The sequence below is a fragment of the Somniosus microcephalus genome, chromosome 15 (assembly GCF_052327205.1).
Source record: "Somniosus microcephalus isolate GS21.2 chromosome 15, FLI_Smic_1.0, whole genome shotgun sequence".
NCBI lineage: Eukaryota > Metazoa > Chordata > Chondrichthyes > Squaliformes > Somniosidae > Somniosus > Somniosus microcephalus.
In genome coordinates this window covers 122,232,592-122,260,242 of record NC_141001.1, presented here as the reverse complement: position 1 = coordinate 122,260,242, position 27,651 = coordinate 122,232,592, and the positions used below count along the sequence as shown (strand labels likewise).

Below are 27,651 nucleotides of genomic sequence, written 5' to 3'. Positions count from 1 at the left end.
CTAGATTTTCAAAAGGCCTTCGATAAGGTACCCCATAATAGGCTAATGAACAAGGTCAGGGAATGTGGAGTCAGGGGACAAGTAGCAGAATGGATTGCTGGCTGGCTTCAAGACAGAAATCAGAGAGTGGGAGTAAAGGGCAGCTATTCACAGTGGCAGAAGGTGGGTAGTGGTGTTCCACAATGATCAGTGCTGGGACCACTGTTGTTCAAAATTTATATTACTGATTTAGACTTTGGAATCAAAAACACAATTTCTAAATTTGCAGATGACACCAAATTGGGGGGGAATAGTCAATACTGAGGAGGACTGCAACAAGTTACAGGAGGACATTAATAAACTTGCAGAATGGGCATATAATTGGCAAATGAAATTCAACACAGATAAATGTGAGGTATTACATTTTGGTAGGAAGAATAGGTCGGTCACTTATCACTTGGAGGGTGCGAGTCTAGGTGGGGTAGAGGAACAAAGGGATCTCGGAGTACAAATACACAAATCGCTTAAAGTTGCGACACAGGTTAACAAAGTCATTAAAAAAGCAAACCAAGCACTAGGGTTTATTTCCAGAGGGATAGAATTGAAAAGTAGTGAAATTAATGTAAACTTGTATCGAACCTTGGTTAGACCACACTTGGAGTACTGCGTACAGTTCTGGTCGCCATATTATAAGAAGGATATAGAGGCACTGGAGAGGGTGCAGAGAAGATTTACAAGGATGATACCAGAAATGCGAGGGTATACATATCAGGAAAGGATGAACAGGCTGTAATGATATCAGCAAATAGAGATGGTATTTGCCTATTCGATTATGATGCCTTAATAGCATGTTTGCAGGTATTGATTGCTTGTGCCTGACCAGCAGAGGTCATGTGACCGAGACAAGCAAGGCAGTGCAGTTTAGTTTTGGTTTAGTTCTAGATGCATCACAGCATTGTGTCTCCTGTAACAGCTGTATAAAAGAGTTGAACAGACTTTAGATTAAAACTCATTCTCTTTCATAAATGTCTCATCATTGAACCCACAAAGAAATCAATACACAGGCTGGGTCTCTTTTCTCTTGAAAAAAGAAGGCTGAGGGGTGACCTAATAGAGGTCTTTAAAATTATGAAAGGTTTTGATAGAGTGGATACAGAGAGAATGTTTCCACTTGTGGGGAAGAGCATAACTAGAGGCCATCAATATAAGATAGTCACCAAGAAATCCAATAGGGAATTCAGAAGAAACTTCTGACCCAGAGAGTGGTGAGAATGTGGAACTCGCTACCACAGGGAGTGGTCGAAGCGAATAGTATCGATGCATTTAAGGGGAGGCTAGATAAGCATCTGAGGGAGAAGGGAATAGAGGGTTACGCTGATAGATTTAGATGAGGAAAGACGGGAGGAGGCTCGAGTGGAGCATAAACACCGGCATGGACTGGTTGGGCCGAATGGCCTGTTTCTGTGCTGTATATCCGCTGTAATCCTGTGTAATTTCTGTTGAAGAATTTCTCAGTGAATTTTGTATTCTAGGAGCATTGGCAGTTTCGTCACATGATAGTTTCCCAGGAAACCTGGTCCTGATAAGTAGGGTGCAGACTGCCCCATGACGACATCCTGGCCAACATGTTAAGAAGCAGTCTGCTTAAAGCGGGCTGTCAGGGATAATTTAGTGTCTGTGGGGCAATTCCAGTATTAATTCCATCCGTTGTCCCTCAGCCACTGGGACCTGATTACAGTGAACAGCACTCGCTCTAACAGCACAGCTAGGTTCTGTTAGTGACTGAACATAAGAATTAGGAGCAGGAGTCGGCCTTACGGCCCCTCGAGCCTGCTTCACCATTCAAATAAGATCATGGCCGATCTTCGACCTCAATTCCACCTTCCCACACTGTCCGCATATCCCTTGATTCCCCTAGAGTCCAAAAATTTATGGATCGCAGCCTTGAATATACTCAACGACTGAGCATTCTCAGCCCTCTGGGGCAGAGAATCCCAAAGATTCACAACCCTCTGAGTGAAGAAATTCCTCCTCATCTCAGTCTTAAATGGTCGACCCTTTATCCCGAGACTATGCCCCCTAGTTCTAGACTCTCCAGCCAGAGGAAACAACCTCACAGCATCTACCCTGTCAATCTTCCCCAGAATCTAGTATGTTTCAATGAGATCACCCCTCATTCTTCTAAACTCCAGAGAGTATCGGCCCAATCTACTCAATCTCTCATCATAGGACAACCCTCTCATCCCAGGAATCAATCTAGTGAACCTTCGTTGCACCCCCTCTAAGGCAAGTATGTCATTCCTCAGATAAGGAGACCAGAACTGTGCAGAGTGCTCCAGGTGTGATCTGTACAATTGTAGTAAGAATTCCTTACTCTTATACTCCAACCCTCTTGCAATAAGGGCTAAGATGATATTTGCCTTCCGAATTGCTTGCGGTTCCTGCGTGCTAACTCTCTGTGTTTCTTGTACTAGGACACCTTAATCTCTCTGAATGCCAACATTTGAAAGTTTCTCACCATTTAAAAAAAATCTGTTTTTCTATCCTTCCTACCAAAGTGACTAACCTCACATTTCCCCACATTATACTCCATCTGCCACCTTATTGCCCACTCACTTCACCTGTCTACATCCCTTGACAAGTACTTTGTGTTCTCCTCACAGCTTACTGTCCCACCTGGCTTTGTATCATCAGCAAACTTGGATACATTGCACTCGGTCCCTTCATCTAGGTCATTAATATAGATTGTGAATAGCTGAGGCCCCAGCACTGATCCTTGCAGCACCCCACTAGTTACAGCCTGCCAACCAAAATATGACCCATTTGTCCCTACTCTCTGTTTTCTGACCGTTAATCAATCCTTTATCCATGCTAATATATTACCTCCATGAGCCCTTATCTTGCGTAACAATGTTTTATGTGGCACCTTATCGAATGCCTTTTGGAAATCCAAATATACTACAACCACTGGTTCCCCTTTGTTATTTTAATTCGTTTATGGGATCAGGGTGTCGCTGGCAATGCCAAAATTTATTGCCCATCCCTAGTTGCCCTTGAGAAGGTGGTGGTGAGCAGCCTTCTTGAACCACTGCAGTCCGTGTGGTGATGGTAGGGAGTTCCAGGATTTTGACCCAGCGACGATGAAGGATCGGCGATATACTTCTAAGCCAGGATGGTGTGTGACTTGGAGGGGAACTTGGAGGTGGTGGTGTTCCCATGTGCCTACTGCCCTTGTCCTAGGTGGAAGAGCTCGCGGGTTTGGGAGGTGCTGCCGAAGAAGCCTTGGCAAGTTGCTGCAGTGCATCTTGTAGATGGTACACACTGCAGCCACAGTACGCCAGTGGTGGAGGGAGTGAATGTTTAAGATGGTGGATGGGGTGCCAATCAAGTGGGCTGCTTTGTCCTGGATGGTGTCGAGCTTGAGTGTTGTTGAAGCTGCACTCATCCAGGCAAGTGGCGAGTATTCCATCACATAGAAACATAGAAGATAGGAGCAAGAGTAGGCCATTCGGCCCCTTGAGCCTGTTCCGCCATTTAATAAAGTCATGGTTGATCATCCAAATTCAGTACTCTGTCCCTGCTTTCTCCCTATATCCCTTGATCCCTTTAGCCTTAAGAAATATCTCTAACTCCTTCTTGAATATATTTAATAAGTTGGCCTCAACTGCCTTCTGTGGTAGAGAATTCTACAGGTTCACCACTCTCTGGGTGAAAAAATTCCTCCTCATCTCCAGTCCTAAATGGCTTACCCCTTATCCTTAGACTGTGACCCCTGGTTCTGGACTCCCCCGCCATCGGGAACATCCTTCCTGCATCTAGTCTGTCTAGTCCTGTTAGAATTTTATAAGTTTCAATGAGATCCCCTCTCATTTTTCTAAACTCCAGCGAATATAAGCCTAATCGAACAAATCTCTCTTCATACGTCATTCCTGCCATCCCAGGTATCAGTCTGGTGAATCTTCGCTGCACTCCCTCCATGGCAAGAACATCCTTCCTCAGATAAGGCGACCAAAACTGCACACAATACTCAAGGTGTGGTCTCACCAAGGCCCTGTACAACTGCAGCAAGACATCCTTGCTCCTGTACTCGAACCCTCTCGCTATGAAGGCCAACATACCATTTGCCTTCTTAACCACCTGCTGCACCTGCATGCTTACCTGCAGCGACTGATGCACAATGACACCCAGGTCTCGTTGCACTTCCCCTTTTCCCAATCTATTGCCATTCAGATAATAATCTGTCTTCCTGTTTTTGCCATCGAAGTGGATAACCTCGCATTTATCCACATTATACTGCATCTGCCATGCATCTGCCCAATCTGTCCAAATCATACTGGAGTTTCTCTGCATCCTCCTCACAGCACACATGCCCACCCAGCTTTGTGTCGTCTGCAAACTTGGAGATATTACATCTAGTTCCCTCGTCTAGATCATTAATATATATTGTGAATAGCTGGGGTCCAAGGACCGATCCCTGCGGTACCCCACTAGTCACTGCCTGCCACTCGGAAAAAGACCCGTTTAATCCAACTCTTTGTTTCCTGTCTGCCAACCAGTTCTCTATCCAATTCAGTACCTTACCCCCAATCCCATGTGCTTTAACTTTGCACGCCAATCTCTTATGTGGGACCTTATCGAAAGCCTTCTGAAAGTCCTTACTTGTGCCTTGTAGATGGTGGAAAGGCTTTGGGGAATCAGGAGGTGAGACACTCGCCGCAGAATACCCAGCCTCTGACCTGCTCTTGTTGCCACAGTATTTATGTGGCTGGTCCAGTTAAGTTTCTGGTTAATGGTGACCCCCCAGGATATTGATGATGGTGGATTCGGCGATGGTAATGCCATTGAATGTCAAGGGGAGGTGGTTAGACTCTCGCTTGTTGGAGATAGTCATTACCTGGCACTTCTGTGGCGCGAATGTTACCTGCCACTTATCAGCCCAAGCTTGAACGTCGTCCAGGTCTTGCTGCATGCAGTCATGGACTGCTTCATTATCTGAGGAGTTGCGAATGGCGCTGAACACTGTGCAATCATCAGCGAACATCCCCATTTCTGATCTTATGATGGAGGGAAAGGCCATTGATGAAGCAGCTGAAAATGGTTGGGCCTAGGACACTGCCCTGAGGAACTCCTACAGCGATGTCCTGGGGCTGTGATGATTGACCTTCAACCACCACAACCATCTTCCTTTGTGCTCGGTGTGACTCCAGCCAGTGGAGCGTTTTCGCCCTGATTCCCATTGAGCAGGGAGGTTATGACGGAGCTGTACAAAACGCTGGTTAGGCCACAGCTGGAATACTGTGTGCAGTTCTGGTCGCCACACTATAGGAAGGATGTGATTGCTTTGGAGAGGGTGCAGAGGAGATTCACCAGGATGTTACCTGGGCTGGAGTGCTTCAGCTATGAAGAAAGACTGGACAGGCTGGGGTTGTTTTCCTTGGAGCAGAGAAGGCTGAGGGGGGGCCTGATTGAGGTGTACAAAATTATGAGGGGCATAGATAGGGTAGATAGAAAGGAACTTTTTCCCTTAGTAGAGGGGTCAATAACAAGGGGGCATAGATTCAAGGTAAGGGGCAGGAGGTTTAGAGGGGATTTGAGGAAGAACTTATTCACCCAGAGGGTGGTTGGAATCTGGAACTCACTGCCTGAAAGGGTGGTAGAGGCAGGAACCCTCACAACATTCAAGAAGCATTTGGATGAGCACTTGAAATGCCATAGCATACAAGGCTACGGACCAAATGCTGGAAAATGGGATTAGATTAGACAGGGCCTGATGGCCGGCGCGGACGCGATGGGCCGAAGGGCCTCTTTCTGTGCTGTATAACTCTCTGACTCTGTGACTTCAGTTTTACTAGGGCTCCTTGATGTCACACTCGGTCAAATGCTGCCTTGATGTCAAGGGCAGTCACTCTCACCTCACCTCTGGAATTCAGCTCCTTTGTCCATGTTTGAACCAAGGCTGTAATGAGGTCGGGAGCCGAGTGGTCTTGGCGGAACCGAAACTGGGCATCTGTGAGCAGGTTATTGGTCAGTAAGTGCCGCTTGATAGCACTGTCGATGACACCATCCATCACTTTGCTGATGATTGAGAGTAGACTGATGGGGCGGTAATTGGCCGGGTTGGATTTGTCCTGCTTTTTGTGAACAGGACATACCTGGGCAGTTTTCCACATTGTCGGATAGACGCCAGTGTTGTAGCTGTACTGGAACAGCTTGGCTAGAGCGCGGCTAGTTCTGGCGCACAAGTCTTCAGCACGATAGCCGGGATGTTGTTGGGGCCCATAGGCTTTGCTGTATCCAGTGTGCTCAGCCGTTTCTTGATATCACATGGAGTGAATCGAATTGGCTGAAAAATGGCTTCTGTGATGGTGGGGACCTCAGGAGTAGGCCGATATGGATCATCCACTCGGCACTTCTGGCTGAAGTTGGTTGCAAATGCTTCAGCCTTGTCTTTTGCACTCACGTGCTGGGCTCCACCATCATTGAGGATGGGGATATTCTTGGAGCCTCCTCCTCCCGTTAGTTGTTTAATGGTCCACCACCATTCACGACTGGATGTGGCAGGACTGCAGAGCTTTGATCTGATCCGTTGATTGTGGGATCACTTAGCCCTGTATATAGCATGCTGCTTCCACTTTTTAGCACGCATGTAATCCTGTCTTGCAGCTTCCCCTGGTGCTGTTCCTGGCATGCTCTTCTACACTCCTCATTGAACTAGGGTTGGTCCCCTCGCTTGGTGGTAATGCCAGGCCATGAGGTTACAGATTGTGGTGGAATATAATTCTGCTGCTGGCCCACGGCGCCTCATTGATGCCCAGTTTTGAGCTGCTAGATCTGTTCTGAATCTATCCTATTTAGCACGGTGGTAGTGCCACACAACACAATGGAGGGTGTCCTCAGTGTGAAGATGGGACGTCGTCTCCACAATGGCTGTGCGGTGGACACTGCCACCAATACTGTCATGGACAGATGCATCTGCGACAGGTAGATTGGTGAGGACAAGTAGGTTTTTCCCTCTTGTTGGTTCACTCACCACCTGTTGCAGGCCCAGACTGGCAGTTATGTCCTTCAGGACTCAGCCAGCAGTGGTGCTACTGAGCCACAGTGAAGTCCCCCACCCAGAGTACATTCTGTGCCCTTGATGCTTCTTCAGTGTTCAACATGAAGGAGTACTGATGCATCAGCTGAGGGAAGGACAGCCATGGGGTCTGGAGTCAATGTTGAGAACTCCCAGGGCCACTCCTTCCCGACTGTATACCACTGTGCCGCCACCCCTGGTGGGTCTGTCCTGCCGGTGGGATAGGACATACCCAGGAATGGTGATGGAGGAGTTCGGGACATTGGCTGAAAGGTATGATTCTGTGAGTATGACTGTATCAGGCTGTTGTTTGACTAGTTTGTGGGACAAGCTCTCCAGATGTTGGTGAGGAGGACTTTGCAGGGTTGACTGGGCTGGGTGTGCCGTTGCCGTGTCCGTACCGAGTGGTCCCTCCGGTTTTATTCTTATTATTGTCTTTCATAGCGGTTTGATACAACTGAGTGGCTTGTTAGGCCATTTCAAAGGACAGTTAAGAGTCAACCACATGTCGGCCAGACCGGGTAAGGACGGCAGATTTCCTTCCCTAAAGGGCATTAGTGAACCAGATGGGTTTTTACGACAATCCGATAGTTTCATGGTCACCATTGCTGATGGTAGCTTTTTATTCCAGATTAACTGATTTGAAATTCCCCAGCTGCGGTGGTGGGATTTGAACTTGTGTCTCTGGATCATTAGTCCAGGCCTCGGGATTACTAGTGCAGTGACATTACCACTACACTACTATTCCCAGATAGTTAGTTATAGCCTCAAATGACTCAGCCTAATCATGTTATGATTTTCTAAGTGCCCTGAAACCACTTCCTTAACAATGGATTCCAGCATTTTCCCGATGACTGATGTCAGGCTAACTGGCCTGTAGTTCCCTGTTTTCTCTCTCCCTCCTTTCTTGAATAGCGGGGTTACATTTGCCTCCTTCCAATCCGTTGGGACCGTTCTAGGCTGGTGTGAATGGAGACTTGAGCTGTCACAACAATGCAGATTAATGAGGAGATTATTTGACAGCAACAAGGCGTGAATCGCAAAGGCAAATTGGTAACTGGGGATGGTTAGCTGCTGCATCTCAGCCCTCAGTGAATGTGACAATATCATATGAGTTTGTGATTTCACAAAGATAAACTGATCACAGGCTGTGGCTCAGTGGGTAGCCTCTGAGTCAGAGCTTTGTGGGCTCATGTCCCACTCCCACTACTAACACACACTCAGTGTGAGTTCAGTCCTCAACCAGCCCAATCTACCAGAGACATTGTCCGTGTGTGACATTCGCCCATTGACATCACCAAACAACTCCATTTTCCAACCTGCTTGCAGCTTCTTATACATACATATCAAATAAAAAGACAGACTTGCATTTCTCCAGCGCCTTTCGCGACCACCGGATGTCCCAAAGCGCTTTACAGCTAATGATGTACTTTTTGAAGTCTAGTCACTGTTGTAATGTAGGAAACACGCCAGTCAATTTGTACACAGCTAGCTCCCACAAACAGCAATGTGACAATGACCAGATAATCTGTTTTTGTGATGTAGATGGAGGGATAAATACTGGCCCCAAGACACCAGGGCGAACTCACCGGCTCTTCTTCGAAATAGTGCCATGGGATCTTTTACGTCACCTGAGAGGGCTGACGGGGCCTCAGTTTAACGGCACCTCCGACAGTGCAGCACTCCCTCAGTACTGCCCCTCCGACAGTGCGGCGCTCCCTCAGTACTGCCCCTCCGACAGTGCGGCGCTCCCTCAGTACTGCCTCTCCGACAGTGCGGTGCTCCCTCAGTACTGACCCTCCGACAGTGCAGCGCTCCTTCAGTACTGCCGCTCCATCCGTGCAGCGCTCCCTCAGTACTGACCCCCCGACAGTGCAGCGCTCCCTCAGTACTGACCCTCTGACAGTGCAGCGCTCCCTCACTACTGACCCTCCGACATTGCAGCGCTCCCTCAGTACTGACCCTCTGACAGTGCGGCGCTCCCTCAGTACTGACCCTCCGACAGTGTAGCGCTCCCTCAGTACTGCCCCTCCGACAGTGCAGCACTCCCTCAGTACTGCCCCTCCGACAGTGCAGCACTCCCTCAGTACTGACCCTCCGACAGTGCGGCGCTCCCTCAGTACTGACCCTCCGACAGTGCAGCACTCCCTCAGTACTGACCCTCCGACAGTGTAGCGCTCCCTCAGTACTGCACTGGGAGTGTCAGCCTAGATTTTTGTGCTCAAGTCTCTGGAGTGGGACTTGAACCCATGACTTTCTGACTCAGAGGCGAGAGCATTACCCACTGAACCACGGCTGACACAAATGGGGCATCTAATTTAATGATCCCAGTTGAATAATGTTATCTACATTGTGCCAAGAATTCAAAGATTTCTCTGCAGCCTGTGGATACAGTGATAAAACCTCCAGCTCATTCTTTGGAATGTCCGATCTGAAGAGATTCGTATTGGCCCAGTAATTCCGGGCACAACGCGTGAGTACGGACGGGGTACTCACGCGTGTGCCCAGAGGAATTGCCAGTTTTCAGCATGCACAGCGCATGCGCTGAAAACCGGCATTTCCTGTCCTCTGACCCAAGGGGTTAAGAGGCAGAACGTGCGCGACTGCACAGGCAGCGCGTGCGCAGTGACATTCCTTTTTTTTTCCCCCCAGAGTTGCCCGAGTGTAAAGGCCTCCGGTTTTTACACGTGGAAAAACCAGACGTAAGTACTTAGTTTTACAGGTAAGTGGGCTTTTAGTACAATGTAGAAATTTTTTTCCCCCACAGGTTTATTATTTTTAAAGAATTTACAGTAAGGTAAGTTTAGTTTTAGACCCTATTTTAAAAAAAATTATTTTTTTCAAAAAATTGATTAATTGTTTAAAACATTTTTTAAAACTTATTTATAGTTAATATAATCAGTGGGATGTTTTTTTAAATTTTATTTAAAGTTAAAGTAGTGTTTTGGCAGCCCATACTTTTCATGAGTTTGACAGCTCTTACTGTCAAACTCATGAATGAGTTTCCCCTCCCCTGATTGGCTGCACAGTGCTCACCTGATCCCAGCCGGCACATCGCACTAACTACGCCGCTGGATCAGGTAAGCACAGCGCGCCGACATCTGAACCGAGCCAGTGACAGGAAATGCGAGCAGGCCCGGGCTTCAGATGTCGGCGCACAGGGTGAGTGCACATCGGGGGCTTGCACGCGCGGCAAGCCCCCGAACCTAATTTCAGGGCCATTGTTAAAGATGGAATTCTCCAAGGGTGTCTGTTGAAGGGGGCATGGGGCCGTTGACTGAGCGGTAAAACTGAGGGACGTTAACGCCAGGGAAGGTGTCAGTGTCAGTCCCAGGTCAAAGGCAGTGTGAGCCAAAGTCGCATTGAAGCTTCTCTTACACTATCTGAGACCTACTTACCCTGTCAAAGCCCTTCATAATCTTAAAATCCTCTGTCAAATCTCCTCTTACCCTGCTCTGCTCCACTGGAAACAGTCCTGGCATCTCAGGTCTCTCCTTATAACTGTAGTTTTCCATCCCTGGCGTCATCCTATGTTGAACGCTCTCTATGCTCTAATGCTACCCCACTATTCAAAAAAGGTGGTAGAGAGAAAACGGGGAATTACAGACCGGTAAGCCTGACATCGGTAGTGGGGAAAATGCTAGAGTCCATTATAAAAGATGTAATAGCAGAGCACTTGGAAAACAGTGACAGGATCGGACAAAGTCAACATGGATTTACAGAAGGTAAATCGTGCTTGACTAATCTACTGGAATTTTTTGAGGATGTAACTGGTAAAATAGATAAGGGGGAACCAGTGGATGTGGTGTATTTGGACTTTCAGAAGGCTTTTGATAAGGTCCCGCATAAGAGATTAGCATGTAAAGTTCAGGCACATGGGATTGGGGGCAAGGTATTGCCTTGGATAGAGAACTGGTTGGCAGACAGAAAGCAAAGAGTTGGAATAAACGGGTCTTTTTCCGAGTGGCAGACAGTGACTAGTGGGGTACCGCAGGGATCGGTCCTTAGACCCCAGCTCTTCACAATATATATTAATGATCTAGACAAGGGAACTAGATGTAATATCTCCAAATTTGCAGACGACACAAAGCTGGGTGGGCGTGTGTGCTGTGAGGAGGATGCCGAGAAACTCCAGGATGACTTGGACAGGTTGGGTGATTGGGCAAAAGCATGGCAGATGCAATATAACGTGGATAAATGTGAGGTTATCCACTTTGGTGGCAAAAACAGGAAGGCAGATTATTATCTGAATGGCAATAGATTGGGAGAAGGAGAAGTGCAACGAGACCTGGGTGTCCTTGTGCATCAGTCGCTGAAGGTAAGCATGCAGGTGCAGCAGGCAGTTAAGAAGGCAAATGGCATGTTGGCCTTCATAGCGAGGGGGTTTGAGTACAGGAACAAGGATGTCTTGTTGCAGTTGTACAGGGCCTTGGTGAGACCACATCTTGAGTATTGTGTGCAGTTTTGGTCGCCTTATCTGAGGAAGGATGTTCTTGCCATGGAAGGAGTTCAGCGAAGATTCACCAGGCTGATACCTGGGATGGCAGGAATGACGTATGAGGAGAGATTGGGTCGATTGGGCTTGTACTCGCTGGAGTTTAGAAGAATGAGAGGGGATCTCATTGAAACTTATAAAATTCTGACAGGACTGGACAGACTAAGTGCAGGAATTATGTTCCCGATGGTCGGGGAGTCCAGAACCAGCGGTCACAGTCTAAGGATAAGGGGTAGGCCATTTAGGACAGAAATGAGGAGGGATTTCTTCACCCAGAGAGTGGTGAACCTGTGGAATTCTCTACCACAGAAGGCAGTAGAAGCCAATTCAGTAAATATATTCAAGAAGGAGTTGGATATATTTCTTAAGGCTAAAGGGATCCAGGGGTATGGGGAGAAAGCAGGGACCGGGTACTGAAATTGGATGATCAGCCATGATCGCATTGAATGGTGGAGTAGGCTCGAAGGGCCGAATGGCCTACTCCTGCTCCTATCTTCTATGTTTCTATGGCTTTGATATTCCATGCACTGCAGCAACTCGCCAAGGCTTCTTCGGCAGCACCTCCCAAACCCGCGACCTCTTCCACCTAGAAGGACAAGGGCAGCAGGCACATGGGAACACCACCACCTCCAGGTTCCCCTCCAAGTCACTCACCATCCTGACTTGGAAATATATCGGCTGTTCCTTCATCGTCGCTGGGTCAAAATCCTGGAACTCCCTCCCTAACAGCACTGTGGGAGTACCTTCACCACACGGACTGCAGCGGTTCAAGAAGGCGGCTCACCACCACCTTCTCAAGGGCAATTAGGGATGGACAATAAATGCTGGCCTTGCCAGCGACACCCACATCGCATGAATGAATAGATAAATAAAAATCTGGTAATTATTTTCAGTTCCTTCATCAACACCTGCCATGGTCCCTTTGTGACCGAGATTTCCAGTTTAGTGCCAAATTCTGGGTAGTTTTGAGCTGTCAACAGCTGCCGACTGGGAATTAGTTGAGGTGAGGTGAGAGTGACTGCCCTTGACAGCAAGGCAGCATTTGATCGAGTGTGGCATCAAGGAGCCCTAGCAAAACTGAAGTCAATGGGAATCGAGGGGAAAACTCTCCATTGGTTGGAATCATACCTAGCACAAAGGAAGTTGGCTGTGGTTGTTGGAGGTCATTCATCTCAATCACATGACATCACTGCAGGAGTTCCTCAGGGCAGTGTCCTAGGCCCAACCATCTTCAGCTGTTTCATCAATGACCTTCCCTCCATCATAAGGTCAGAAGTGGGGATGTCCGCACACTGTTCAGCACCATTCGAGACTCGTCAGATACTGACGCAGTCCGTGTCCATATGCAGCAAGACCTGGACAACATTCAGACTTGGGCTGACAAGTGGCAAGTAACATTCGCACCACACAAGCGCCAGGCAATGACCATCTCCAACAAGCGAGACTCTAACCATCTCCCCTTGACATTCAATGGCATTACCATCGCTGAATCCCCCACTATCAACATCCTGGGGGTTACCATTGATCAGAAACTGAACTGGACCAGCCATATAAATACTGTGGCTACAAGAGCAGGCCAGAGGCTAGGAATTCTGCGGCGAGTGTCTCACCTCCTGACTCCCCAAAGCCTTTCCACCATCTACAAGGCACACGTCAGGAGTGTGATGGAATACTCTCCACTTGCCTGGATGAGTGCAACTCCGACAACACTCAAGAAGCTCGACACCATTCAGGATAAAGCAGCCCGCTTGACTGGCACTCCATCCACCACCTTCAACATTCACTCCCTCCACCACCGGCGCACTGTGGCTGCAGTGTGTACCATCTACAAGATGCACTGCAGCAACTCGCCAAAGCTCCTTCAACAGCACCTTCCAAACCCGCGACCTCTACCACTTAGAAGGACAAGGGCAGCAGACGCATGGGAACATCACCGCCTACAAGATCCCCTCCAAGCCACACACCATCCTGACTTGGACCTGTATCGCCGTTCCTTCACTGTCACTGGGCCAAAATCCTGGAACTCCCTTCCTAACAGCATTGTGGGTGTACCTGCACCATATGGACTGCAGCGGTTCAAGAAGGCGGCTCACCACCATCTTCTCAAGGGCAATTAGGGATGGGCACTAAATGCAGGCCTAGCCAGCGACGCCCACATCCCATCAATGAATAAAAAAAAAGAATTAAAAAAAAGTTGGAGACTGTCCAACCGCCGTTCATGGGGACCTTACAGGTGGACAGAGATGAGAAATACCTTGTGCTGGAATCTAGTCTGAGTATCGGAGGTGAACAAGAAAGAAAGGATGACTTGGACTTATACAGCATCTTCCACGATCAGATTTACAAGGATGATACCAGAAATGCGAGGGTATACATATCAGGAAAGGATGAACAGGCTGGGTCTCTTTTCTCTTTAAAAAAGAAGGCTGAGGGGTGACCTAATAGAGGTCTTTAAAATTATGAAAGGTTTTGATAGAGTGGATACAGAGAGAATGTTTCCACTTGTGGGGAAGAGCATAACTAGAGGCCATCAATATAAGATAGTCACCAAGAAATCCAATAGGGAATTCAGGAGAAACTTCTTTACCCAGAGAGTGGTGAGAATGTGGAACTCGCTACCACAGGTGTGGTGTATGTAACCTGTTCCACCTTAAGAGAACTTAAGCATGTTCCACCTTAAGAGATGTACTACTTTCTCTGGCTGCTGTATACGTAATACCGGTGGTGACCACCGGTATATAAGTACTGTGTAGTGATATTGCTGTTAGTATAGCCCTGACCTCCAACTAGTAAAGACCTGTTGAAACGTTATTCTTGTAGTCTGTGTCAGTAATTAATCTTAAATACAACTAGAACACACAGACTTAACAACAGGGAGTGGTTGAAGCGAATAGTATCGCTGCATTTAAGGGGAGGCGGGACAAGCGTGTGAGGGAGAAGGGAATAGAGGGTTATGCTGATAGAGTTAGATGAGGAAAGACGGGAGGAGGCTCGAGTGGAGCATAAACGCCGGCATGGACTGGTTGGGCCAAATGGCCTGTTTCTGTGCCGTATATCCTGCGTAATCCTAAATGGCCGACCCCTTATCCTGAGACTGTGCCCCCTAGTTCTAGACTCTCCAGCCAGGGGGGAAACAGCCTCTCAGCATCTACCCTGTCAATCCCCCTCAGAATCTTGTATGTTTCAATGAGATCACCTCTCATTCTTCTAAACTCCAGAGAGTATCGGCCCAGAGAGTTTATGCTCCTGTGAAACACTTTGAGACAGTTTCCTATGTCAAAGGTGTTATAGAAATCCAGGTTGTTGTTGTATAATATTAACAGGCTACATCAGAGCAATTTGCAGTGCACTGTGATGATGTGGGAGCCAGAGCGGGATCTGGCTGTGCTCAGTCAGAAGTTAGTCACCTGGCCTCAGTCCTAAAACATCACACAGTCAGTAGACAAATTTATTATCGCATCACAAAAATGCCAGGAATTGTGGTGAATACATACTTTGAAAAGCATTTACCAGCAGAAGATTTGTAAGGAAGATTAAGGGCTGGATGGTCCAGTCTGTTGGAGCTCCTTGTTGTCAGCCATGGCTCAGTGGGCAGCACAACTTGACTCTCGAGTCAGAAGGTTGTGGGTTCAAATCCCACTCTAGAGACTTGAGCACAAATATCTAAGCTAACACTCCAGTGCAGTACTGAGGGAGCGCCGCACTGTTGGAGGGGCTGTACTGAGGGAGCGCCGCACTGTCGGAGGGGCAGTACTGAGGGAGCGCCGCACTGTCGGAGGGGCAGTACTGAGGGTGTGCCGCACTGTCGGAGGGGCAGTACTGAGGGAGCGCTGCACTATTGGAGGGGCAGTACTGAGGGAGCGCCGCACTGTCGGAGGGGCAGTACTGAGGGTGTGCCGCACTGTCGGAGGGGCAATACTGAGGGAGCGCCGCACTGTCGGAGGGGCAGTACTGAGGGAGCGCCGCACTGTCGGAGGGGCAGTACTGAGGGTGTGCCGCACTGTCGGAGGGGCAGTACTGAGGGAGCGCTGCAATGTCGGAGGGGCAGTACTGAGGGTGTGCCGCACTGTCGGAGGGGCAGTACTGAGGGTGTGCCGCACTGTCGGAGGGGCAGTACTGAGGGTGTGCCGCACTGTCGGAGGGGCAGTACTGAGGGAGCGCCGCAATGTCGGAGGGGCAGTACTGAGGGTGTGCCGCACTGTCGGAGGGGCAGTACTGAGGGAGCGCTGCACTGTCGGAGGGGCAGTACTGAGGGTGTGCTGCACTGTCAGAGGGGCAGTACTGAGGGAGCGCCGCAATGTCGGAGGGGCAGTACTGAGGGAGCGCCGCACTGTCGGAGGGGCAGTACTGAGGGTGTGCCGCACTGTCGGAGGGGCAGTACTGAGGGAGCGCTGCACTGTCGGAGGGGCAGTACTGAGGGTGTGCTGCACTGTCAGAGGGGCAGTACTGAGGGAGCGCTGCAATGTCGGAGGGGCAGTACTGAGGGAGAGCTGCACTGTCGGAGGGGCAGTACTGAGGGAGTGCTGCACTGTCGGAGGGGCAGTACTGAGGGAGCGCTGCAATGTCGGAGGGGCAGTACTGAGGGTGTGCCGCACTGTCAGAGGGGCAGTACTGAGGGAGCGCCGCAATGTCGGAGGGGCAGTACTGAGGGAGTGCTGCACTGTCGGAGGGGCAGTACTGAGGGAGTGTTGCACTGTCGGAGGGGCAGTACTGAGGGAGAGCTGCACTGTCGGAGGGGCAGTACTGAGGGAGTGCTGCACTATCGGAGGGGCAGTACTGAGGGAGTGCTGCACTGTCGGAGGGGCAGTACTGAGGGAGTGCTGCACTGTCGGAGGGGCAGTACTGAGGGAGTGCTGCACTGTCGGAGGGGCAGTACTGAGGGAGCGCTGCACTGTCGGAGGGTCAGTACTGAGGGAGCGCTGCACTGTCGGAGGGGCAGTACTGAGGGAGCGCTGCACTGTCGGAGGGGCAGTACTGAGGGAGCGCTGCACTGTCGGAGGGGCAGTACTGAGGGAGTGCTGCGCTGTCGGAGGGGCAGTACTGAGGGAGTGCTGCACTGTCGGAGGGGCAGTACTGAGGGAGCGCTGCGCTGTCGGAGGGGCCATTAAACCGAGGCCCTGTCTGCTCTCTCAGGTGGACATAAAAGATCCCAGGGCACTATTTCGAAGAAGAGCAGGGGAGTTTGTCCTGGGGCCAATATTTATCCCTCAACCAACAACACTAAAACAGATGATCTGGTCATTATTACATTGATGTCCGTGGCTGACGCGTTTCCTTCATTACAATAGTGGGTGCTGAAAGAAACCTGCAATTATATCGCTATTTTGTGTATTCACAGCCATAGAATTGTCTTGTGGACAAACGAGGTGGCCAATTTGTGCATAGCGCGGTCTCACAACCAGCAGTGAGTTGACTTAATGAACTGAATTTAAATTCCCCATCTGCCGGGGTGGGATTATGAACTCACGTCTCCAGATCATTACGACAGCAAAATACTGCGGATGCTGGAAATCTGAAATAACAACAGAAGACACTGGAAAAACTCAGCAGGCCAGGCAACATCCGTGGAGAGAGAAACAGAGTCAATGTTTCAGGTCGAAACCCTTCGTCAGAACTGAGAAAAAAAGGCAGGATATGAAAAGATTAAAAGGCAGTTTGGGGCTGGGACATGGGGGAGGGGATGAAAGAAGAGACATTAAGAGATATTCAAGGTGAGACGAGATGGTAATAGGACAGGTAAAGAAACAAACAATGGCTCTTTTGGTTTGTGCCTTTTCCTTTATTTCTCTCTCCCACATGGCAGCTGTCTCTCACTCTGCCAGCGCATTTCACACTTCATCTCGAGCCATTGTTTGTTTCTTTACCTGTCCTATTACCATCTCGTCTCACCTTGAATATCTCTTAATGTCTCTCCTTTCACCCCCTCCCCCATTTCCCAGCCCCCAAACTGGCCTTTTAATCTGTTTCATTTCCTGCCTTTTTTCTCAGTCCTGACGAAGGGTTTCGACCCGAAACGTTGACTCTGTTTCTCTCTCCACAGATGTTGCCTGGCCTGCTGAGTTTTTCCAGCGTTTTCTGCTGTTATCTCCGATTAGTCCAGGCCTCTACGCCCAGTCACATAACCACGATGCCACCGCACTAAACGCACTAAAGGCGGTGCCAACATTGCACAAAGGAAAACTCTCGCTGGCTGCAATCAGCATCTTCCCAATGGTCAATGAATCTCTCCGCTGCGTCGTACCAGCAGACCACATAGAAAATCATGACGTGTTCTACCTCCTGGCATCCCATAATTTGGTCAGACCCCATCTGGAGTGAGTGGGTTCAGTTCCGGGCCCCGCACCCCAGGAAGGATAGACTGGCCTCGGAGGGGGAGCAGCGCAGAGTCACCAGAACAATGCCGGGGCTAAAAGGGTTCAATTACGAGGACAGGTTGCTCAGACTTGGCTTGTATTCACTTGAGTTTAAGAGGTTGAGGGGCGATCTGATCGAGATCTTTAAAATGATTAAAGGAGTTGATAGGGTCGATAGAGTGAAACTATTTCCTCTGGTGGGGGGAGTCCAGAACAAGGGGGCAAAATCTTCATATTAGAGCCATTTAGGGACATAGAAACATAGAAGATAGGAGCAGGAGTAGGCCATTCGGCCCCTCGAGCCTGCTCCGCCATTCAATGAGATCATGGCTGATCATCCAAACTCAGTACCCTGTCCCTGCCTTCTCCCCATATCCCTTTAGCCTTAAGAAATATATCCAACTCCTTCTTGAATATATTTAATGAATTGGCCTGCACTGCCTTCTGTGGTAGAGAATTCCACAGCTTCACCACTCTCTGGGTGAAGAAATTCCTCCTCATCTCAGTCCTAAATGGCTTACCCCTTATCCTTAGACTGTGACCCCTGGTTCTGGACTCCCCCGCCAGCTACAATGCATCTACTATTTCTACTGTTTAGGAGTGCAATCAGGAAGCCCCTCTTCACACAAAGGGTCATCGAAATCTGGAACTCTCGCCCCCAATGGATGCTGGGTCAATGGACAAGACTGAGATCGATAGATTTTTGTTGGGTAAGGTTATCAAAGGATATGGAGCAAAGGTGGGTAAATGGAGTTGAGATACAGATCAGCCATGCTCTAATAGACTGGCGGAACAGGCTCGAGGGGCTGAATGGCCTCCTTCTGTGCTGTATCATTCCGTGATTCTAGCTGAAAGGTAAATGAAGTAAAGCCCCAGAGTGCTATTCGTTGTCTGACCATAACCATTCCTCAAGCCATTCTCCTTGGATTCTGGCACGGCGCTCGCACCAAAATACTCACCTGAGTGAAGAGCCAAGAAAGCTTCATTCCCTTGGCCTTGGCGTGCCTGCACTCAATCAGCCTGGGCTTGTTGTTCACTTCTACCAGGCACTTGTTGTCGGCATCATCAATAGTGGGGCTCAGTACCCCCACGTGGATCTGCTGGTTGCTCGTGTAGTAAACGATCTGTAAGAGGGGGGTGAAGAAAAATCAGTTCCCATGGACACACCATCAATTCTGAATCACATTTATTTAATTAATTCTGGGGATGTGGGCATTGCTGGCAGGGCCGGCATTTATTGCCCATCCCCTAGTTGCCCCTTGAGAAGGTGGTGGTGTTGGGCTGCCTGCTTGAACGGTTGGTAGCAGTTTTGAGACAATTGAGTGGCCACTTCAGAGTAAAGTTAAGGGTCAGACCATGTCGGTGTGGGACTGGAGTCACATTCGGCACAGACTGGGTAAGGACGGCGGGTTTCCTTCCATAAAGGGACACTGGGGAACTGGTTGGGAGTCAGTGGACACAAGTCAAGAGCCTTGTCTGAAAGAGGAGACTGCAGTATACCAACAGGAACCAAAGCAAAGCTTTGTTGACTGGTGATGGAGGGCATGCACTGAATCGAGGGCAACTAGGAATGGGCAATAAATGCTGGCCTTGCCAGTGATGCCCACATCCCAAGAACAAATAAAAAAAGAAAATATGCCATGAAAGGGACCCATTTTGTCAGAGACCCAACAAGCGAATGGTTTGAGAGCGACCATTGATCAGCCTGAGGAAGAATCTGCTGAGACTTTCAAGTCTTATTTCTTCCCCAAGAAGCAGCGTTGATGCCCCCCGAAGTTCGACAACGGAGGGAAACATAGAAACATAGAAGATAGGAGCAGGAGTAGGCCATTCGGCCCCTCGAGCCTGCTCCGCCATTCAATGAGATCATGGCTGATCATCCAAATTCAGTGCCCTGTCCCTGCCTTCTCCCCATATCCCTTGATCCCTTTAGCCTTAAGAAATATATCCAACTCCTTCTTCAATATATTTAATGAACTGGCCTCCACCGCCCTCTGTGGTAGAGAATTCCACAGGTTCACCACTCTCTGGGTGAAGAAATTCCTCCTCATTTCAGTCCTAAATGGCTTACCCCTTACCCTTAGACTATGACCCCTGGTTCTGGACTCCCCGGCCATCAGAAACATCCTTCCTGCATCTAGTCTGTCCAGGCCTGACAGAATTTCATAGGTTTCGATGAGATCCCCTCTCAATCTTCTAAACTCCAGTGAGTATAAGCCCAATCGACACAATCTCTCCTCATACGTCATTCCTGCCATCCCAGGTATCAGCCTGGTGAATCTTCGCTGCACTCCTTCCATGGCAAGAACGTCCTTCCTCAGATAAGGCGACCAAAGCTGCACACAATACTCAAGGTGCGGTCTCACCAAGGCCCTGTAGCAAGACATCCTTGTTCCTGTACTCGAACCCTCTCGCTACAAAGGCCAACATACCATTTGCCTTCTTAACCGCCTGCTGCACCTGCATGCTTACCTTCAGCGACTGGTGCACAAGGACACCCAGGTCTCGTTGCACTTCCCCTTCTCCCAATCTATTGCCATTCAAATAATAATCTGCCTTCCTGTTTTTGCCACCAAAGTGGATAACCTCACATTTATCCTTGGAGCCTTGTGGCGGATTCTGGTCCCTCTGATCTCCGCCAGGCTGCGAGGGGAGGTTCCCTGATCTCCAGGTCACGACAACGGCCCCGCCCCCTTTGCCTGGTGCTGCAACGATGATCTGGCTGGAGGCCCGCCGGGATTTCGCAGGTGGGCACTGGCGAGTCACCAGTTGTGAAATGGCCGACTCCGGCTCCTATTTCTTATGTTCAAGGCGCTATAAAAATACAAGTTGTTGTTGTTGAATGCATTTGGAAGCCCAAGTTGTGCGTGACTTGCGATAGTTATCCTGCTCGACTTTTAAACTAATTTGCATTTGGTCATGGTGTCGTGGTTGTGATACTGGACTAGTCATCCAGAGAACCTGAGTTCAAAATCCCACCATAGGCAAGTTGGGAATTTGAATTCAGTTTTTAAGAAGCTGGTCTGAGTGAAAGTGACCCTGAGCTCTGGAATTCCCTCCCTAAACCTCTCCGCCTCTCTCTCCTCCTCTAAGACGCTCCTTAATCCCTACCTCTTTGACCAAGCTTTTGGTCACCTGTCCTAATATCTCCTTAATGTGGCTCGGTGTCAAATTTTGTTTGATAATCGCTCCTGTGAAGCGCCTTGGGATGGTTCACTACATTAAATAATAAAAGGATTGGGCAGAGTCAACATGGATTTATGAAAGGGAAATCGTGTTTGACAAATCTATTACAGTTTTTTGAGGTTGTAACTAGCAGAATAGATAATGGGGAACCAGTGGAGGTGGTGTATTTGGATTTTCAGAAGGCATTCCTTAAGGTGCCACACAAAAGGTTATTAAACAAAATTAGGGCTCATGGGATTGGGGGTAATATACTAGCATGGAATGAGGATTGGTTAACGGACAGAAAACAGAGAGTGGGAATAAACGGGTCATTTGCGGGTTGGCAGGCTGTAACTAGTGGGGTACCGCAAGGATCAGTGCTTGGGCCTCAGCTATTCACAATCTACATCAATGATTTGGATGAGGGGACCAAATGTAATATATCCAAGTTTGCTGATGATACAAAGCTGGGTGGGAATGTAAGTTGTGAGGAGGATGCAAGGAGGCTTCAAGGGGATATAGACAGGCTAAGTGAGTGGGCAAGAACACGGCAAATGGAATATAATGTGGAGAAATGTGAAGTTATCCACTTTGGTAGGAAAAATAGAAAAGCAGAGTATTTTTTAAATGGTGAGAGATTGGGAAATGTTGGTGTTCAGAGGGACCTGTGTGTCCTTGTACACAAATCACTGAAAGTCAACATGCAGGGACAGCAAGCAATTAGGAAAGCAAATGGTATGTTGGCCTTTATTACAAGAGGATTTGAGTATAAGAGTAAAGACGTCTTACTGCAATTATATAGGGCCCTGGTGAGACCACAGCTGGAGTACTGTGTACAGTTTTGATCTCTTTACCTAAGGAAGGATATACTTGCCATAGAGGGAGTGCAACGAAGGTTCACCAGACTGGTTCCTGGGATGGGGGGATTGTCCTATGAGGAGAGATTGAGTAGACTAGGCCTATATTCTCTAGAGTTTAGAAGAATGAGAGGTGATCTCATTGAAACATACAAAATTCTTACAGGGCTTGACAGGGTAGATGCAGGGAGGATGTTTCCCCTGGCTGGGGAGTCTAGAACCAGGGGTCACAGTCTCAGGATAAGGGGTCGGCCATTTAGGACTGAGATGAGGAGAAATTTCTTCACTCAGAGGGTGGTGAATCTTTGGAATTCTCTACCCCAGAGGGCTGTGGAGGCTCAGTCGTTGAGTATATTCAAGACAGAGATCGATAGAATTTTCGATATTAAGGGAATCAAGGGATATGGGGATAGTGCAGGAAAGTGGAGGTGAGGTAGAAGATCAGCCCTGAGTCACTGGCTCGAAGGGCCAAATGGCTAAGTCCTGCTCCTATTTCTTATGTTCTTATGTTAAAGGCGCTATATAAATACAAGTTATTGTTGTTGTTGAATGCAGTTGGAAGCCCAAGTTGTGTGTGACTTGCGATAGTTATCCTGCTCGACTTTTAAACTAATTTGCATTTGGTCATGGTGTCGTGGTTGTGTTACTGGACTAGTAATCCAGAGAACCGGAGTTCAAAATCCCACCATAGGCAAGTTGGGAATTTGAATTCGGCTTTTAAGAAGCTGATCTCAGTGAAAGTGACCAAGAGGCTGTCGGATTGGCGTTAAAAACCCAACCGGTTCACTCATGTCCTTGAGGGAAGGAAACCTGCTGTCTATACCCGGTCTGGGCCTATAGGTGACTCCAGTCCCACACCAACCTGAACTGCCCTCGGAAGTGGCCCAGCGAGATACTGAGTTGTCCCAGGGATGGGCAGTAATTGCTGGCCTTGCCAGCGACGCCCACATCCTGCAGTTGTACAGGGCCTTGGTGAGACCACACCTGGAGTATTGTGTGCAGTTTTGGTCGCCTTATCTGAGGAAGGATGTTCTTGCCATGGAGGGAGTGCAGCGAAGATTCACCAGACTGATACCTGGGATGGCAGGAATGATGTATGAGGAGAGATTGGGTCGATTGGGCTTAAACTCACTGGAGTTTAGAAGAATGAGAGGGGATCTCATTGAAACTTATAAAATTCTAACAGGACTAGACAGACTAGATGCAGGAAGGATGTTCCCGATGGCCGGGGAGTCCAGAACCAGGGGTCACAGTCTAAGGGTAAGGGGTAAGCCATTTAGGACTGAGATGAGGATGAATTTCTTCACCCAGAGAGTGGTGAACCTGTGGAATTCTCTGCCACAGAAGGCAGTTGAGGCCAATTCATTAAATATATTCAAGAAGGTGTTGGATATATTTCTTAAGGCTAAAGGGATCAAGGAATATGGGGAGAAAGCAGAGACAGGGTACTGAATTTGGATGATCAGCCATGATCTCATTGAATGGCGGAGCAGGCTCGAGGGACCAAATGGCCTACTCCTGCTCCTATCTTCTATGTTTCTATGTTTATCCTGAGAGTGAATCTTAAAAAAACACCTTTTGGCCCATTTATGGTTCTTGTGCTCGTGGACGCTGAATGATTTAGAAAAATAGTTTAGAAGAAGGAATGAAACTGTCTTGTTAATTATGACATTGCAGTTACAGATAATGCAGTTCCTCATTGCCCGCAGGACACAGGTCCCATCAATCTCACTCCTGTTACACTCCATGCTTTATACATTAATACACTGAACCGGGTTGTCTTGGGAAGGTTTTCTTAATGTCTGAAATTTTCACCATGTGTTATATAATTTTGCCAGAACTGTGATGCTCTTGTTAACCATTGGTAGATCACAGAATATATTTAAGGTGGAGATAGACAGATTTTTGAACGATAAGGGAGTCGAGGGTTATGGGGTGCGGGCAGGGAAATGGAGCTGAGCCCAATATCAGATCAGCCATGATCTTATTGAATGGCGGAGCAGGCTCGAGGGGCCGAATGGCCTACTCCTGCTCCTATTTCTTACGTTCTTATGTTCTGTTCTTAGGTCCAGTAAATGAACCCTCGTCACCCAGAGGAGTGGTACTTGTCGTGTCCTGGATCTCACCATTGCTTAGTCTACTGATTCTCTCCAACATATTGTTGAAAGGTCACTTTAGGAGGTGATTTTAACCCTGCCCGCTCCGTGAGAACGGTGCGGGCGGGCAGTTAAAATCTCCCCAGTTACTTGCCCGCCCTCAGGCCGCAGGGATCTGACAGTTTGGCATTTTCGCCTGCTCTCCTAAACAGGCAGCAATGACACCCTCCCCCCCGGGGTCCTTCTTAACGCTGGCGTGTCAGGTCCCGATGACGTTATTGGAAATCAACTGCAAATTTTTTTTTCCTAGGAGGCTTGAGTGGGAAAACGGCAGTGAGGTTTCCCGTTAGGCCCAACACCCAGCCTCGATTTAAAAATTCTCGTCCTTCTTTTGGCGGCAGATGCAATATAATGTGGATAAATGCGAGGTTATCCACTTTGGTGGCAAGAACAGGAAGGCAGATTATTATCTGAACGGCAATAGATTGGGAGAAGGGGAAGTGCAACGAGACCTGGGTGTCCTTGTGCACCAGTCGCTGAAGGTAAGCATGCAGGTGCAGCAGGCGGCTAAGAAGGCAAATGGTATGTTGGCCTTCGTAGCGAGAGGATTCGAGTACAGGAACAAGGATGTCTTGCTGCAGTTGTACAGGGCCTTGGTGAGACCACATCTTGAGTATTGTGTGCAGTTTTGGTCGCCTTATCTGAGGAAGGATGTTCTTGCCATGGAGAGAGTGCAGCGAAGATTCACCAGGCTGATACCTGGGATGGCAGGAATGACGTATGAGGAGAGATTGGGTCGATTGGGCTTGTACTCGCTGGAGTTTAGAAGAATGAGAGGGGATCGCATTGAAACTTATAAAATTCTAACAGGACTAGGCAGACTAGATGCAGGAAGGATGTTCCCGATGGTCGGGGAGTCCAGAACCAGGGGTCACAGTCTAAGGTTAAGGGGTAAGCCATTTAGGATAGAGATGAGGAGGAATTTCTTCACCCAGAGAGTGGTGTACCTGTGGAATTCTCTACCACAGAAGGCAGTTGAGGCCAATTCATTAAATATATTCAAGAAGGAGTTAGATATATTTCTTAAGGCTAAAGGGATCAAGGGATATGGGGAGAAGGCAGGGACAGGGTACTGAATTTGGATGATCAACCATGATCTCATTAAATGGTGGAGCAGGCTCGAGGGGCCGAATGGCCTACTCCTGCTCCTATCTTCTATGTTTCTATGTTTGTTTTCAAATCCCTCTATGGCCTCGCCCCTCCCTATCTATGTAATCTCCTCCATTGGCAGGATAGATGCACTAACGTCAGTGTTCTCGCTCAGGCCAACATCCCCAGCATCGAAGCTCTGACCACGCTCAATCAGCTCCGATGGACGGGTCACATCATCCACATGCCCGATACGAGACTCCCAAAACAAGCGCTCTACTCGGAGCTCCGGCACGGCAAGAGAGCCCCAGGTGGGCAGAGGAAACGCTTCAAGGACACCCTCAAAGCCTCCTTGAAAAAGTGCAACATCCCCACCGACACCTGGGAATCCCTGGCCCAAGACCGCTCAAAGTGGAGGAGGAGCATCCGGGAAGGCGCTGAACGCCTCGAGTCTCTTCGCCGGGAGCAAGCGGAAGCCAAGCGCAGGCAGCGCAAGGAGCGCACGTCAACTCAAGCACCCCACCCACCCGCCCCTTCAACCACCGTCTGCCCCACCTGTGACAGAGACTGTAAGTCCCGCATTGGACTCATTAGTCACCTGAGAACTCATTTTTAATGTGGAAGCAAGTCATCCTCGGTTCCGAGGGACTGCCTAAGAAGAATTTCCTCCGGCCCCACAACCCCCGAAATCTCTGCGCTCCTCCAATTCTGGCCTCTTGCGCATCGCTGATTTCCATCGCTCCACCATTGGCGGCCGTGCCTTCAGCTGCCTGGGACTTGAGCTCTGAAATTCCCTCCCTAAACCTCTCCGCCTCTCTCCTCCTTAAAGACGCTCCTTAAAACCGACCTCTTTGACCAAGCTTTTGGTCACCTGTCCTAAAGCCTCCTTCTGTAACTCGGTGTCAGATTTTGTCTGATGACGCTCCTGTGAAGCGCCTTGGGATGTTTTACTGTTAAAGGCGCTATATAAATGCAAGTTGCTGTTGTTGTTGGTAGCAGATCGAGGTCAGAAAAGGTACGTTCAAAATATAGATTTCCTTGTGGGTCCACGAGGAGCAGGAGTGTGTGTCCGGGCCACACAAGGAAATCTTAGGCACCCCCCACACCCCATCGCAATCCCGTCCTCTCCGCCCTCCTCCCGATTACGAGGACTTTAACGGGAAGCCTGCTGAATCGGCGGACTTACTTGACCGCAGGTGGCATACGGGCCGCGCGATTCTCTGCCGCTTCCCACCAAGAGCGGGCGGGAAATCAGCCGGCGAGATTTAAATGAGGCTCGGGGGTTAAAATTTCCCCCCCGACAAAGGAAAACCCCGGGCTTATTTATTAAACAACTGCGGGAAATTCCTCTCTAATCCCCCGAAGGCAATCGAACAATCCTCGTTGACTGGAGACTCAACTGATGTTGCCCGTAATTTTTTTAGCGCCACACGGCCCCTTTAAGGGACAGCGCGGGGCATTCGACATACCGCGGATGTTCGGTTGTTGCATTGAGAGGCCGGCGAGCCGACTGTGCGGGATCCCTGGAGCAGCTTAAAGCACTGGCCTCAACCCTTAAAACCCAGCCACCCTCTCTGTGGGAACCACTCAGGGACACTGTCCGGCCGATTCAGGGACACTGTGGGGCCGATTCAGGGACACTGTCCGGCCGATTCAGGGACACTGTGGGGCCGATTCAGGGACACTGTCGGGCCGATTCAGGGAAAGTGTCGGGCTGATTCAGGGACAGTGTCGGGCTGATTCAGGGACAGTGTCGGGCTGATTCAGGGACAGTGTCGGGCTGATTCAGGGACAGTGTCGGGCTGATTCAGGGACAGTGTCGGGCTGATTCAGGGACAGTGTCGGGCTGATTCAGGGACAGTGTCGGGCTGATTCAGGGACAGTGTCGGGCTGATTCAGGGACAGTGTCGGGCTGATTCAGGGACAGTGTCGGGCTGATTCAGGGACAGTGTCGGGCTGATTCAGGGACAGTGTCGGGCTGATTCAGGGACACTGTCGGGCTGATTCAGGGACACTGTCGGGCTGATTCAGGGACACTGTCGGGCTGATTCAGGGACACTGTCGGGCTGATTCAGGGACACTGTCGGGCTGATTCAGGGACAGTGTCGGGCTGATTCAGGGACACTGTCGGGCTGATTCAGGGACACTGTCGGGCTGATTCAGGGACACTGTCCGGCCGATTCAGGGACAGTGTCGGGCCGATTCAGGGACACTGTCGGGCCGATTCAGGGACACTGTCGGGCTGATTCAGGGACACTGTCGTGCCGATTCAGGGACACTGTCGGGCTGATTCAGGGACACTGTCGTGCCGATTCAGGGACAGTGTTGGGCCGATTCAGGGACACTGTCGGGTCGATTCAGGGACACTGTTGGGCCGATTCAGGCTGATCCTCAGGTTGTGGCACAGCCTATTTTATTTATTAGTTTATGGGATGTGGGCGTCGTTGGCAAGGCCGGCATTTATTGCCCATCCCTAATTGCC

General features: G+C 49.3%; 1 protein-coding gene across 1 annotated transcript in view; it reads right to left on the bottom strand.

Annotated features, from left to right (window-relative positions):
• The window catches only part of LOC147107196 (polypeptide N-acetylgalactosaminyltransferase 18-like), a 729,889-nt gene that overhangs the window by 19,604 nt on the left and 682,634 nt on the right, over nt 1–27,651 (bottom strand). Inside the window, exon 10 of the mRNA XM_086008375.1 lies at nt 18,862–19,026. Coding sequence (XP_085864501.1) covers nt 18,862–19,026 — 165 coding nt within the window. The remainder of the gene's footprint in view (nt 1–18,861; nt 19,027–27,651) is intronic.